Source organism: Vombatus ursinus, unplaced genomic scaffold, assembly GCF_900497805.2.
Source record: "Vombatus ursinus unplaced genomic scaffold, bare-nosed wombat genome assembly UNPS02014841.1, whole genome shotgun sequence".
Taxonomy (NCBI): domain Eukaryota; kingdom Metazoa; phylum Chordata; class Mammalia; order Diprotodontia; family Vombatidae; genus Vombatus; species Vombatus ursinus.
The window spans coordinates 18,779,009-18,794,510 of NW_020954619.1; the positions used below are offsets into that span (position 1 = coordinate 18,779,009).

The 15,502-nt window shown below is 37.8% G+C and overlaps 1 protein-coding gene across 2 annotated transcripts in view; it reads left to right on the forward strand.

The window, feature by feature from the left end:
* HAO1 (hydroxyacid oxidase 1) overlaps positions 1 to 15,502 on the forward strand; it is a 68,783-nt gene that overhangs the window by 39,980 nt on the left and 13,301 nt on the right. For both annotated transcript variants that reach the window (XM_027840275.1, XM_027840276.1), the window contains exons 4-5: positions 5,856 to 6,031; positions 14,965 to 15,056. In XM_027840275.1, coding sequence (XP_027696076.1) covers positions 5,856 to 6,031; positions 14,965 to 15,056 — 268 coding nt within the window. The remainder of the gene's footprint in view (positions 1 to 5,855; positions 6,032 to 14,964; positions 15,057 to 15,502) is intronic.

Sequence of the window (15,502 nt, forward strand, 5' to 3'; positions counted from 1 at the left end):
GGAAAGAGGGAGGGAAGGAAGGGGCAAGAGGCAGACAGAGACAGAGAAGAGAGACAAACAGAGAGACAGACAGAGACAGATAGAGAGAGAAAGAGACAGAAGGACAGAGAGAGACAGAGAGAGAAAGAGAGAGACAGAGAGATATATATATAGAGAGAGATGGAGAGACAGAGAGAGAGATAGAGACAGAGAGAGAGAGACAGAGAGAGAGAGACAGAGAGACAGAGAGACAGACAGACAGAGACAGAGAGAGAGACAGACAGACAGAGACAGAGAGACAGAAAGACAGAGAGAGAGAGAGAGACAGACAGAGACAGAGAGACAGAGAGACAGAAAGACAGAGAGAGAGAGAGACAGAGAGAGAGAGAAAGAGAGAGAGAGAGACAGAGAGAGAGAGACAGAGAGACAGAGAGAGAGATTATAATATATTTATCAAGCGAAATGTTTGGGCTGTAACTCTTGCTCCCTTTCATCTATGTAGGGTCACTCTCTGAGCAGTTGGAAGGGTTAGTTCTCTGTCCTTTCACTTTGTTCTTGGGCTCATGCCCAGATGACGTGAAGAGCTAAGAGACAAAGCCCCCTTTTATTTTCAGGTTTTTACCAGAGTACCTAAGGCACCACAGCTTGTCATATCTCCCATCTGAAGATGACCGAATAATTAGTAACACATCCAGGTTACAGGGAATACAGGAAACACCCCGTAGCCGCCTTCGCCCTGGCCCGTGAAGGGAACACTAGCTCTGTTTGTTACAGGCTGACGTGGAGGCCAGCTCCTTCTGGTTAGCTACTCATCATACCACATCCAGCACTCACAGGCAGAGTTCACTGTACTAATGGGAGGCACAGGCTTCCGTTGAAGTTACATACACGCAAAGAGCACATTCGTTACAACCTGATATGAAATCTGTCTTATTTCTGCTACTGACCTTATTCACAGGGGGTGAAGCCTGGCTTTTCAAATGTGAGGTTTGGCAGGCAGGGGAGACAGGAAATCCAGAAGAGAACGAAAGAGTCTGTAAAAAGCTGGTTTCTTCCAGGCTTTTCTGCTTACATTCCACCCCACCTCCCCACCTCACATGTTAGAGGAAGAGAAGCCCCATCTTGGCACCTGGGTGGGGTGGCAGGGTTCACAGCATTTGAGATGCTCTTTAATGCTCATCTGTAGAATACATAAGCAATATGCATGTGGAAATTGGAATTGGAATGTGTTCCTGAGGCAAAGAGAATGGAGAGTAGGGGTTTTAACTGCTTTTGGAAGAAAGGAGAATGAAGTCAGCTCAACCAATTGATTCTTCAGGCTCTTAGGCAAGGGCCTTTTTCTTTCCTCTACATCCTGTGGAGATTGTCCAAGGGTCTGAGAGATCCAGTGTTGAGATTGCACTGTTAGGTCAACATCAAAAAAGTTATAAAAAATGAAAAGTCAGATGTATGTCCCTGTTGGCTAAGATAAAGAGGAAAATGACATGTTTAAGTTTTAACATTGATCTATAATGATAGACTGGGTAGTTAGGTGGTACAGTGGATAAAGTGCTGGGCCTAGAGTCAGGAAGACTCATCTTCCTTAGTTCAAATCCAGCCTCTGACACTTACTAGCTATGTGACCCTGGCCGAGTCACTTAACTCTGTTTGCCTCAGTTCCTCATCTGTAAAAATGAGCTGGAGAAGGAAATAGCAAACCACTCTAGTATCTTTACTAGGAAAACCCCAAATGGTGTCACAAAGAGTCGGACACAACTGACCAACAAAATAATGATATACTAAGTGGTGTGGCTTGAAATTGTATCTTTACATTTTGCCAACTATTCCATAGGTGTGTATTTTCTGGGAGAGTGATCCTAAATTTACTCTGATGGTAACCCAGCCTGGAAAAAGATTAAGTGAAGAGATAGTTACCAGAGGTGAAGCTGTGACAGGTATCTTTACCAACAGATTTAAGGGATAAATGTCTTTATGTACCTCTCCTATATGATTTTTGCTTCATCTCTTTCTGTGTAGTCATCTTTTTAGTAGTACTTTGGATTGATATCAATGCTCTTTTCTTTTCTTTCTTTTTTTTTTCCTTTGGTGGTATGGAGGTGTCTATATCTGTGATTTCATCAGATTCCCAATTGAAATTCACTTCACTGATGCAGATCAGGACTCATCTGTAATTTAGTCTTGGAGAGTTGCCCTGAGCAACAAGAGGTTAAGTGAATTTTTCATGGCAATGTAGCTACTGTATATATATACATATATATATGTATGTATGTGTGTTTGTGTGTGTATGTGTATGTATATATGCACATATATACACATATACACACATATATGTATACACACATACACACACATATGTGTGTGTGTGTGTGTGTGTGTGTGTGTGTGTGTGTGTGTGTGTGTGTGTATATATAGGTAAAGATTTGAACCAAGGTCTTCACTGTTTCAAGGCCAGTTTTCTATCTGTTATGCCATGCTGCCTGTCAGTACTCAATAGATGATCAATTATCCCACCCAAATACTCACCCCAGCCATCTCCTTGACATTTTCCCTGTCACATGCAACCCTTCTCTACCCTCCTTCCCCACCTCTTGCTGTGGAGATAGTATGTGAATCAGTATTACTACTTCTTCTGGAAAGGGTGTGTCAATTTACCCCACTCAACATTCCTATAAATTCCTAAATCAAAACACCCTTCCCTGGCTACCACTTCCTGTTAGATGTTGACTTCCCCTACTGGGTTGTAAACTCCTTGAGAGCTAGGATTGTTTGCATTTGCATGTTTATCCCTAGTTCTAAGCACAGTGCTGGGCACATAGTAATAAGTGTTTCATACGTGTTTTTCGTTCATTTGATCATTCATTCATTCATCATAAGTATTATTGAAAGACAGCATAACATAGTTGATGGAGAGCTGGTCTTAGAGTTGGGAAGAACTAAGTTCAACTTCTGCCTTTGATACATATTGGCTCTGTGTCTCTGGGCAAGACATTTACCTCTTAGTCCCCTCTAACAACTCTCTAAGACTAAAAACTGCAGTATAGCTACAGATATACATTGGCGGAGGGAGTCTCTTCATGAAAAGAATCCTACACTGATGTCTCAGATCCATACAAAAAAAAAGAGCAAAACACCCATAATTAACCATTATCAGTATTGCTGCTGTTGTACAGTTATTCTTTAACTAGCTTATTTAGGATTAAGGCAATGTCTTTGGAAGGATTGAATGAACATTGCATTTGGAGGAAATGATAATTTTTCAGAGCAGCCCTAGCAATGCTGAGGATTGTATTGCCAAAGGACCTTATTATGTATCTTTGAACAGGACCTGTGTGATCTGAGGCTTCAAACTTTTCTTGAGCAATCTGATCCCTCCAAATTATGTCATTTATTTTAATATTTGTCCTTTCCTTCTTAATGAAATGAAATAACTTGAAAAGAACAATTTCTTCTGTTTTTCATGTATACCATAATTCAAATAAAATAGCATCCATGGAGGCTTTCTGCAGAACCATCAGCAAAATGCTCCATCATGGGTCTCTATAAAAGATATCTGAAAATTTGTCCTTGGCTTAAGACTTTGAACAAAGTTTGAGAGTAACAACAAGGTCCCATTGTGCACAGAAATTTCTGTAAGGCAACATTCATTCAAGTGTTGATCTGTATTTCACAGTCCAAGAAAAACAACAGTTATTTATATAATTTTATCCATGATTCTGTTTTTTCCTATCCATCCCCTCTCACTGAATACCCCCTCCCCATCAAACCCTCCCACAAAGCTACAGCTGAAAACGTGGAGCTTGCAAAGGGAGGGAAGTACACATGCAGATGTTTTTGCTTTCTTTTGGTCATGACACAAACTAGATTGACAAAAACTTCTTCTTCTTCTTCTTCTTCTTCTTCTTCTTCTTCTTCTTCTTCTTCCCCTTCCTCTTCTTCTTTTGTGAAGAAAGGGCTATTTATATGTTTCACATCCCCATTATAATTTTGGAATAATCAAGTATAGGACACAACAATGAAGATCCATTTGTTCACAGCTAACTAAATCACAGAATCTAAGAATTGAAATATGTCCCTAAGTTTTTCCAGTCCATCAGTAGCTGACCAAGAATTCTTTCTACAACATGCCTGATGAGTAGTTATCCAGATTTTACTTGAAGACCTCCCGTAGAGGTGGGAGGTGGGGGATTCACTGCCTCCAGAGGCATCTCAGTTTGCCTTTAGATAGCTCCATTTATTAGTAAATTTTTTTATATCAACCCTAAAAATGCCTCTCTGAAAGTTTGATGTACTGTACCTCGTTCTGCCCACTAGGGCCAGGAAGAATGAAAATAATCCATCTTTCATATAACAACCCTTTGAATGCTTTAAGAGATTAAAGACAGCTAGTATTTTGTTCCCTTGCACCTTCCTCCACTCCCCCAGCTTCTCTGTTCTAAGCAAAATATTCAGTTCCTTCAACCAGTCCTCATATGTGATGATCCTGGTGGCCCTCCTCTGGAAGATTCCCAGTTTATCAATGTCCTTCTTCAAATGGGATGCCCAGAACTGAACACAACACTTCAGATGTGGGCTCATCAGGGCAGATTACAGCAGCACTATACTTCACTGGTTCTGGATACCATGCCTCTTTTGATGTGGCTTTAGATCACATTATAACTTTTGGCTGCCATATTGCACTACTGGCTCCTGTTGAATTTTAATGTGATCGCAGAGTTTTGTGGCTGTATGATAATATATAATACCAATAAATGCTCTGATAAAAACAAATACTTTAAGCATGTCAGCTAAAAAGCTTTATTGGAAGCCGAAGAATTGAATCATAACTTTTTGTATTGGCACAGATGGATGTGGGATTCTTTTGTGATTTTCAGTGATCCTCTAAGTGCATAAAATTATAATGCTGAATGGGAAGTTTCTACTAGGGAAATTTTAGCTAGAGTTATCTGTTCTAGAAGTGCCGTAATTTCATGTCCTTCAGACACCATACATTTGCCTTTGTATCCCCTATAGTGCTTAGCATATTGTCTGGTACAAAGGCAGTACTCACTCCATGTTTACTGAATTGAATTTTCATAACATAAAGAATCTACTTGATAAGGCACAATTTAACTGGACATACGGGTATTTGAAAGTTCATTAACAAAGATAAAAGATGTGAAGTTTGGATATTTCAGTGCCAGAAACAGAGATATAGGAAATCTCATGGAGGGGGACAGGAGAGGGAAGAATATGTACCTGCTACTGTTAGATTTTTCCATAATAATTACTGGGAAGTATATATAGGTTGTGCAAAGTAAGTTGGTGAATGGAGATAACTGTGTAGTACTGGGTCACATTTCTACAGTTTTAGCCTTAACAGAGGCTCTGAAATAGTTGAGAAGGTTGATGGGAGAGAGATTAGATTTATTGGTCATCTGCTACTACAGTATGTTTTTCACTAATGAAGATAAGTTTCACCTTAAAATGATGCAGAAGCTGTGTATGCAGTAGTTGTGTCTACACAGACAAAAATGCTTTAAAAAGAAAACATGGATAAAGTCAATCAATTACTTTGAAGATAATTTGATTGATTCAATTCATCTACTCCACATATTTGTCCCCACTTCTCCCTTTCTAAAAACAACTCCTGTTTTTGTGTATAGATGCAGTCTGAGGTATAAGATAGTTGTAAGAACTTGGCAGAACCCAAATAAGAAGCCCAAATGGTTAAATCTGACCCAGAGTTTTGCAAAGCATACCACAGGAGACAAAAATTAATAATTCCAAGCAGAAGGAAGATTAATTTTTATTTCATTCACAGACTCATTGGATACAGAGAGATGCCTTCTGAAATAATCTAAACCCATTCTTTAAATTGATTTATGTCTCCATTTCAGGATGAAAAATTTTCAAACCAACGATTTGGCCTTTTCTTCTGAGGAGGGTTATGGAGACAACAGCGGCCTGGCAGAATACACAGCGAATGCAATTGATTCATCAATTAACTGGAAGGATATTACCTGGCTGAAGAAATTGACAACCCTCCCAATTGTTGCCAAAGGCATCCTCCGAGGTTCATTTATTTCTTCACTTACAAGCATACAACCTTCGTAACTTTATGCAATGTAATTTTGGCTTTTTTTTGAAGGGGATATTGGCACATAGAAAAATGAAGATGAAAAGCAAGGAGAGGCTTTCCTGCTATTTAATGAAAGGTTCTTTATATTTATAATGACCCTGATCCCCCATAGTGGGGAAGCAGCATCAGGAGAATTACTTGGGTAGTCCTGTAAATAGCATGAACATTTTCAAGCCACTGGGGCATGGTTTCATTTAGCAAATTACTATTTCATCACCCCAAGTCATGAAATCTTCGGGCTAGTTAAGAGACCATGGGAAGGACTATAGCATCCATTCATCAGGCTAGCCTGCATATTAAAACTAAATGTTAAGACAGCTCAGACAGAGAGGGAATTTTAAACTCCCTCAAAAAGAACCTTCACACATTCAGTTGTACAGACAACTGAGAAAAGAAGTTTTAATAAGTGTGTGTGTGTGTGTGTGTGTTTGTGTGTGTGTGTAGAGGGGAATCACCTCCAAATGGTAGTCGCTAAATTATTGTTAAACACATCTAATATGTTTCTTTAAAAACAGAGGATTTAGGGGCAGTTAGGTTGTGCAGTGGATAGAGCACTGGCCACGGAGTCAGGAGGACTTGAGTTCAAATCCTACCTCAGACACATAACACTTACTAGCTGTGTGACCCTGGGCAAGTCACTTAACCAAAACAAACAAAACAAAACAAAACAAAAAAAAAAGCCCAACAAAACAAAAAAACATAGGATTTATTCCTGTTAAGACAAACTGGTTATCAGTCTTACTCCTGCAACCCATCCCTTATGCTCTCTCCCAGCTTTCCCTACCTCATCATAGTCAAGGCCTCATCCCTCCTTTAGCCTGAAATCTCTCCAACTTGTTCTGTTACCTAATAACTAGAACCAACAGGCACGTGTGGAAAATATAGTGACAACTTTTTTTTTCTTTTCTTTTCTTTCTTTCTTTCTTTCTGAATGAGAATTGATGACATATAAAGAGAATATTGGATCTTTAAGTACCTAAAGCATTCAGTCATTAGCTTCAAGTAGCCTTGGCTGCTCTCATAGGTCTCACAGCTTATTTAGAGCTGAAGGATATGAAATAATGGTTAATTTTAGAATAGCAATGTGTTTCAGTACTGATTTCTTAACTTCTAAACATTATCGTGTGTGTGTGTGTCTGTGTTCAAAAGAGTTCAAAGTTCGTGATAACTATGAAAGCTACATGCTCCCCAAAACATTTTATTAAACATTTTGAATTCATGACTATGAGGAAAAAACCATTAACTTACTGTAATGCCTTAAAAAAAGATCACTGGCAGAACTGTTCTTTATAAAAGCATTTTTTCTTTTTATTTCAATTAAGAAAAATCAATTTTCTTGTTACTTGTCCTCCACCACATTTGTCAATTGTCTATTGCTAACATTATTATTGTTATCCTCCATACCCACAGATATTTGTGGTTCATACTATATGATTATTAATACCTTCTCTAAGGTCTTTTTGGATTCTAACCTTACCTTGCAAAATTCTCTTCACTCACCTCATCCCCAGCCTGATTTGATCTGCAAAATAAATCAACAAATGATAAAATTAGTGCAATTCTAAAAGGCTTGATTTACTTCCATAAAGTTGTTTATATCAGAGAGGAACCTTTCCCTTAATAATCACAATGAAAAGGGTACTTTTGTTGCAGCCTAACATTTGCCTTCCTTAGAGAAGGAAGTTCCATGAGAAGAATGTCATCTCCATTTGTTCTGACCATGTTTAGGATTCCCATCTTATGTCATGCTGTGGAAACTTTCCCATTGCGTGACATAGGCTATGAGTCAAAAAGAGTGAAATAGATGTTCCTATCATGTGAGGTTGAAGAAATGCCTAGTATTCTCGACCTTTGCATTCTTTAGGTGGCCTTTGTGCCACCACCATCATCAATACAAATCCGTCTTCTCCTTTCTCCTCCCATACCACTTTTACTCTACTTCTCCTCCTGCTCCCACTTCCTCTCCCTCATTTTCCTCCCTTTGTTTTCTTCCCATCCTCTTTTTGTTGATGAAAATAAAATAAAGGAAAAATATCCCTTCTAAATGAATAAAACTATAATCAAAATTATCTAAATACCTGGATGGGTAAATAGATAGATATACAGATACATATATAGATTACTGCTAAACCTGTGATTTCTTTAGTTCAGGCAATATCTTCTGGTAGCAAAATTCCCTCTATTAATGCAGATAAACAACTGATAATAGCAGATAATGTAGATAAATAGCTACTATGCAATTTATGATCTTAGAGAGTTGCCTGTGGCATTGAAAAGTTAAGTGACCTCTCTAGATTCACAAAGACAGCATATACCAGCTAGAAGACTTGTTTGTTTTTTTGTTTTGTTTTGGGTTTTGTTGTTTGTTTATTTTTGTTTTGTTTTTTTGGCCAGGCAATGGGGTTAAGTGACTTGCCCAGGGTCACACAGCTAATAAGTGTTATGTGTCTGAGGTTGGATTTGAACTCAGGTTGTCCTGAATCCAGGGCTAGTGCTCTATCCACTGTGCCACCTAGCTGCCCAAGCTAGAAGACTTGAACAAAGGATTTCCTGGTTCTTAAGTCTGGCTCTTTATCCAGGATGTCACATTGCCTCACATGTATACTTGAACATATTTTAAGAGAGAGACAGAGAGACAGAAAGACAGAGACAGAAAGAGACAAAGAGAGAGAGAGAGAGAGAGAAAGACATTTTAGATTTGGGTGTTATGAAAGACATTTCAAAGACAGTGGGTGATGTTACGGAAATCCAGGGAAATGCAATTTGTATACATACCATTTACCCTGCAGCATCTTTGTATAACTATTAGTTTCTTTTATTTAATAAACAAAAAGCATTTCTATAGTAACAATTGCATCAAGCAACACATATGCTAATTTTGGACTTTAGGAAATCTGTTCTTGGGAATTCAATAATCCACATTTCACGGATTTATTCTTGCCTCATTAAATCCTTCTCATCCATATTTTCATTTACATTGACCAGAAGTTGCTCATCCTTTTATGAATTTACTTTGAACTATAAAGGTAAAGGTTATGTTTGCAGAAATATGGGATGACAGCTGGGAAGTTCTGGATGAAACACATCTTTTCCTTACCACCATTATATTTCCATGGAATGCAAGATACAATCTCTCTTGCTATGGTCAAATTCTGCTCTTTGAAAATTTCAACAAACTCCAAACATACACTTGAGGACAGGATTTGGCCTTCATTAGGCCACACACGCTAACAAACATTCCATTCTTTGGGCAAAGGCATAATAGTAGTCAATGTGAAAATTCCTTCCTTCCTTCCTTCCTTCCTTTTTTCCTTCTTTCAATCCTTCTTCCTTTCTTTTTTCCTTCTTTCCTTCCTGTCCATTGAACTTTTACTGGAGCTCCTTTTCTGAAGAACTTGTCTTGAATTCAATTCTTGATAAAACAAACAAACAAACAACATTTCCATATTAGCCATGGTGGAAAACAAAACAAAAAACAATTAAAAGCAAGAAACATAAAGAAAGTGAAAAAAAGTATGCTTCAATCTGCATTCAGAGTTCATTAGTTCTCTCTCTGAGGGTAGATAGCCTTTTTCATCTTGGGTCTTTTGGAATTGTCTTGCATCATTGTCCTGATCAGAGTAGCTAAGTCTTTTACAGCTGATCATCATTACAATATTGCTGTTACTGTGTTCTCCTGGTTCTGCTTACCTCACTTTGCGTCAGTTCATATAAGTCTTCCCAGGTTTTTCTGAAACCATTCTGCTCATCATTTCTTATAGTGCAGTAGGATTCCATTATAATCATATACCACAACTTGTTCAGCCATCCTCAATTGATGGCCATCCCCTCACTTTCTAATTCTTTGCTACCACAAATATTTTTGTACATATTGGTGGTGTTGTTTTTCAGTTGTTTCCGTTGTGTCCAACTCTTTTTGACTCCATTTGGGGTTTTCCTGACAAAGACATTGGTTTGCCTTTTCATTCTGTAGCTCCTCTTACAGATGAGGAACTGAGGCAAACAGGGTTAAGTGATTTGCCCAGGGTCACATAGTTAGTAAGGGTCTGAGGCTGGATTTGAACTCATGAAAATGAGTCTTTTTGATTTTAGGCCCAGCCCTCTATCCACTGAGCCACCTAGCTGCCACCAAATATAGGTCTTTCCCCCTTTTCTGTGATCTCTTTGGGATCAGACCTAGTAGTGGTATTACTGAGTCAAAGGGTATATACAGTTTTATAGTTCTTTGGGCATAGTTCCAAATTATTCTCCAGAATTATTGGATCAGTCCACAACTCTACCAATAGTATATCAGTGTCTCTATTTTTCCACATCCCCTCCAGCATTTATAATTTTCCTTTTCTGTTATGTTAGCTAATCTAATAAATGTAAAGTAGGTGTGAAAGAGTTCTTTTAATTTGCATTTCTCTAATCAATAGTGATTTAGAGCATTTTTTTTGTATGACTATTGATAGCTTTGATTTTTTTTTCTTCTGAAAACTGCCACTTATATCTTTTGATAATTTATCAATTGGGGAATGGCTTTTATTTTTACAAATGTGACTCAGTTTCTTATATATTTAAGAAATGACATCTTTATTAGAGAAATTTGAATTAAACCCTCCCCCCACCCCCATGGTTTTCTCCTTTTGTTCTAATTTTGGCTACATTGGTTTTGTTTGTGCAAAAATTTTTAAATTTCATGTAATCAGAATTATCTATTTTTCATCCTGTGATCCTCTTTGTTTCTTCTTTCATCATAAACTCTTCCCTTATCCATAGATATGACAGATATAGTTTTCCATGCTTACCTAGTTTACTTATGGAATAACCCTTTATATCTAAATCATTTAATTATTTTGGCCTTATTTTGCTTATGGTGTGAGTTGTTGGTCTATGCTTAGTTTCTGCCAAACTCCTTCTCAGTTTTCACAGCAATTTTTGTCAAATGGTGAGTTCTTGAATTCACTTCTTGAAAACATTGATCTTTGCATTCTAATATGTATGTATTTTAAAATTTATGGATGTGTGCATGTGCATGTGTGTGTGTGTGTGTGTGTATGTGTGTGTATACACACACATACACACAGAATCACAGAATTTCTGAGTTGGAAGGGATATCTTTGAGGACAACGAGTCTGACCTAAACAGGAACAAAGTACCTTCTGTAACATCCCTGATGAGTGATAATCTAGACCTTACTTTAAGACCTCTAGTGAAGGGGACTCCATTACCTCCTGAGCAGACTATTATATTTATATAGTGCTAATTGCTTTGGAAATTTTCCTTGCAATAGATGGATATTTGCTTCTTTATAATTACTACCCATTTTCCTGGTTCTGCCTTTAGGGGCCAACCAGGAAAGGTAGACCCTCTTCTGTGTGACAGTCTTTTCAGATATTTGAAGGTTGCCATTATCCTCTTACCTAAGTTTTCTCTTTTCTTGGCTAAATATATCTCTTCCTGTGAACTGTTTTTTTCCATATATCATCAATGTTGCATCCATGCAATGTTGCTCAAGTATTTTGAAAGAACAAAATTTCAATTCTTTTTCAATTCAATACATATTTAGATTACGTACTATGTACTAGGCACTGAGTAATCAAATGACAAAAACAAAACAAAACAAAACAATTGTTGCCTCACCTAGCTTTCATTCTACTAGGGACTACAACATAGATGATAGATAGATAGATAGATAGATAGATAGCATCTGCCACACAAGGTTATGAAGATTGATTCAATTAACATTTAGAAAGTACTTTGCAAAAACCTTAAAGCACTATATAAATGATAGTTATTACTATTATTATGGAGACCTACTTGTATTTGAATCCTGCCTCTGATGCTTACTACCTATGTGACTTTGGATCTTAGTTTCTTTATCTGTAAAATGAGGGGCTTCAACTAGATGGTCTCTGATGACACTTCTTCTGCATCTCTGATCCTCTATGAAAGGTTGAGAAGTGGATTGTGAAGAAGTAGAGATAGTATAAGTATTCCTCTTGAAGAGTTTGGCAGAGAAAGCAAATAGAGATTTTGAATGAGAGCCTGAGGGAAAGGAAGGTGTTTTTAAAAGATAGACTTGTATATGTTTTTAATCAGGAGGGAAGAAACAAGTAGGTAAGGAGAAACTAAGGAAAAGAAAATGAAAAGGAATGAAGGATGGGGCAAATTCCTAGAGTAGAGAGAATGGATTAGGAAAAAGAGGACAACTAGAGGAATTAGCCTAAGCAAGGAGAATACCTCTTCATCAAAACTTGAAGCAAAGGCAGAGAGGATGGGGGTAAGATAAAGAGCTTTGTAGAATATTCAGAATCATACAATCACAGAACCTCAGATGTGAAAGAGATCTCAGAGGCCATCTAGTGCAACCCACACTTGACTAGGAATCCCCCTTACTACATTCTTGATGTGAACATTCAGCCTTTTCTTGAAAAACTTCGATGAGCCATTACCTCTTGAGGACGCTCATTTTTTACTTTTGGATAATTTTAATTGTTAGGAAGTTGTTCCTTATGTAGCTCTGGTATGGCATGCAATATGGCCCCCGCACCATCTTTACTCTACGGGCTGACTCAGTCATTCCTAACCAGCACTCACAATGGTAGTTCTGGAGGATTTCCTGGGGGACTGTGCTAGTCAGGAGTGATCATTTGGCTACTACTCAGACACAGAGTCCCAGGTGTAAACTTGGTGTGGAGGGAATACACTTCTACTATTTGCCACTGTAGCTCTTTGCATCTCACTAATGTGCTCCCCATCTATATACAGTCACAATGACACCACTGAATCTTAAACATGAAATGTTTAATAAGCAATAAGGCACAAACAATAATAATTACAACATTTACTCAGTAAAAGGCAAAAACAAGGATAATTTAAAAAATATAACAATCCACTAAAAAACCTGGATCATAGTAACTCATCAGTGTATTCAGTGTCTGTGGGGAAGAGTGAGCCTACATTTACTGAAACCCTAGCAAGGAGACACGTGACTAGGGAAACTCATGTTCCTGGGATAACCACGACACAGATTGATAAACCTTGAAGTCCTTGGTCTCTTAAAAAAATAACACAAAAACATCTGTACCATGCATCACCTCCTGGCTAAAACTGCTTCTCTGTTACTCTTAGGCCACTGGTATTGTTGAGCTCTTTTAGTGCATAGCTATCCATGGCAGGGTACTGAGAATGGGTTATAATCTTTTAGCAAAATATAGCAGCATAGCTCCAAGAAAAAACAGCTGCAAAGTTTGTCTTTCTCCTTCTTCTATCCCGTCCCCCTCTCTTAAACTATCATGGGAAGTAGAGTGAGAGTTTTCCCCAATCTCAAATTGCATATGGCACTAGGGGAAACTTAGCCCAGACAGCTCTTCTCAGTGTATCAGACAGAATACAGCTCTCCTACAGTGAGTTTGCAGTAGCTTCAGAGCTTTTGTAGCTTAATAAGCCCTCTTTTCTTCAGACAATCAGCTCTCAGTAAAGCAATGTCTCTCTGCCAATCAGCAAAACTCTTAAACACCTGAAGAGCCTGTCTGTCAGCTTTTAGGAGTCTTGTAGTTTCTCAGGCTTCTAATCTCTGGCTTAATCTGATTCCTCTCTCAGCTTCTTTCACCCTCCTGTGTTCTGATTATCTTTCTCTCCCCTCTAAAACCTCAAAGCAGATCTTATATCATCGCCCCATGGTTCCCAAACAGTGAATTTGCAGTTTTGCAGTTACAACTTTCAAAATTCTGAAATCAGTCAATGAGTCTATATACTACAATGTTTTGCATCCATTATCACATAATTTCGTGCTCTACTTTCAAACAGGTCCTCTTAGTCAATGCATTTATCTGCAAAACAGTTTTCTCTGTAGTCCTCAGAACTGTCTGTTATCTCTCCTCAAGTATTTGTCTGGTTTGGGGGGGGGATGAAGCTGTGCTTCTTCTCAAGTTGATTTTATCAGTGCTCTTTACACAAATATTTTTTCTGCCCTTATTCGCAACCAAAATGTCCAAATAACAATGGGGGCACTGTCTTACTCTTTAGATCAAGCCTAAATTTACCGATCTGTAACTTTCACTCATTGCTACTAGTTCTGTTCTCTGAGGCCAAACAAGTGTAATCCCACTTCCTATTTGACTGTGTTTGAAATACTTGAAGGTAACTTTTCTATTCTCCTAAATTCCATTCATTTTTATTGACACTTTTAATCTTGTCAATTTATTTCAACGTAACTGAATAATTATATCAAGTGTGGGGGTCATTATTGCAACCATATATACATGTATATGTAGGTATATACATGCATGCATCTATGTTCTTTTGTTTAATCCTACATAATCTGCATATTAGAATTATTCATTTGGAACTTTATTATACTATATTGACTATTGGCAAAATTGAAAAGCATGCAAATTCCACAAGGAGCATCGTCCATTAATGCTCTTCTTTAAGATGATGCAAATTCTGACCTTATATTTGTTAAGAGCATCATCCCTACTGTGGTTCTGCCACCTCTATTACAGGAGTTTTGCAAATGGTGTACAGTCTTCATCATTGGAAGAATTAGTTTCGCTGATGAGATCCAACCCATCAGATCCAATGAGTAGTTATGAAATGCTTCCTATGCAATAGCTACTGTGATCAGAACTAGGGGTACAAAGACAAAAGGAGCCAGTCCCTACTCTCAAGAAAACTTATCTTTTGCTGGGGGGGGGTGTGGGGGAAGGATACAAGATCCATTAAATATATATATATATATATGTATATATAGAGGTAAGAATTTTAAAATCTATGCTTCAGAAATGCTATTTAGATTTTTTAAAATAGAAACCAGGTAATTTACTACAGTATCCTCAGTTTAGCTTTAATTACTGAACTGCTGCATCATGTTTTTCTAGCTGATGATGCCAGGGAAGCCGTGGAATATGGTGTCAATGGGATATTGGTGTCCAATCATGGTGCTCGCCAACTGGATGGAGTGCCTGCCACTGTGAGTACCAATAAAAAGTGATTGGAGTATGTATTGCAAATATTTCTTTCAAAATTTTCATTGTGCTTACAATTTTATCCATTTTTTTATCTGTCTGGTTTGATCTTGGTCTGTCTTTTTGTGTATTTGTGTGTATGTGTAGCCATCAAATAATGATCCATGTGTAAACATATATGCCAAAGGGTTTTAAACCCACGTACTTACTAGTAAAAAATATTATGTCATTAGGCTATACTCAGCTCTTAATGAACTATTTAGTCATGCTAGCTGGTCTCTAAGGTTCATTCTCACTCTGAGGTCCTATCTGATTAACTAACTTTTTTGTGGCTTGAGTAGTGACCTGGGAGGTAGGAGACCTATATTCTACCATTAACTAACTGTAATCTTGGGTAAATTGCATACTTCTCTATACTTCAATATTATCATCTGTAAAAACAAGGGAGGTA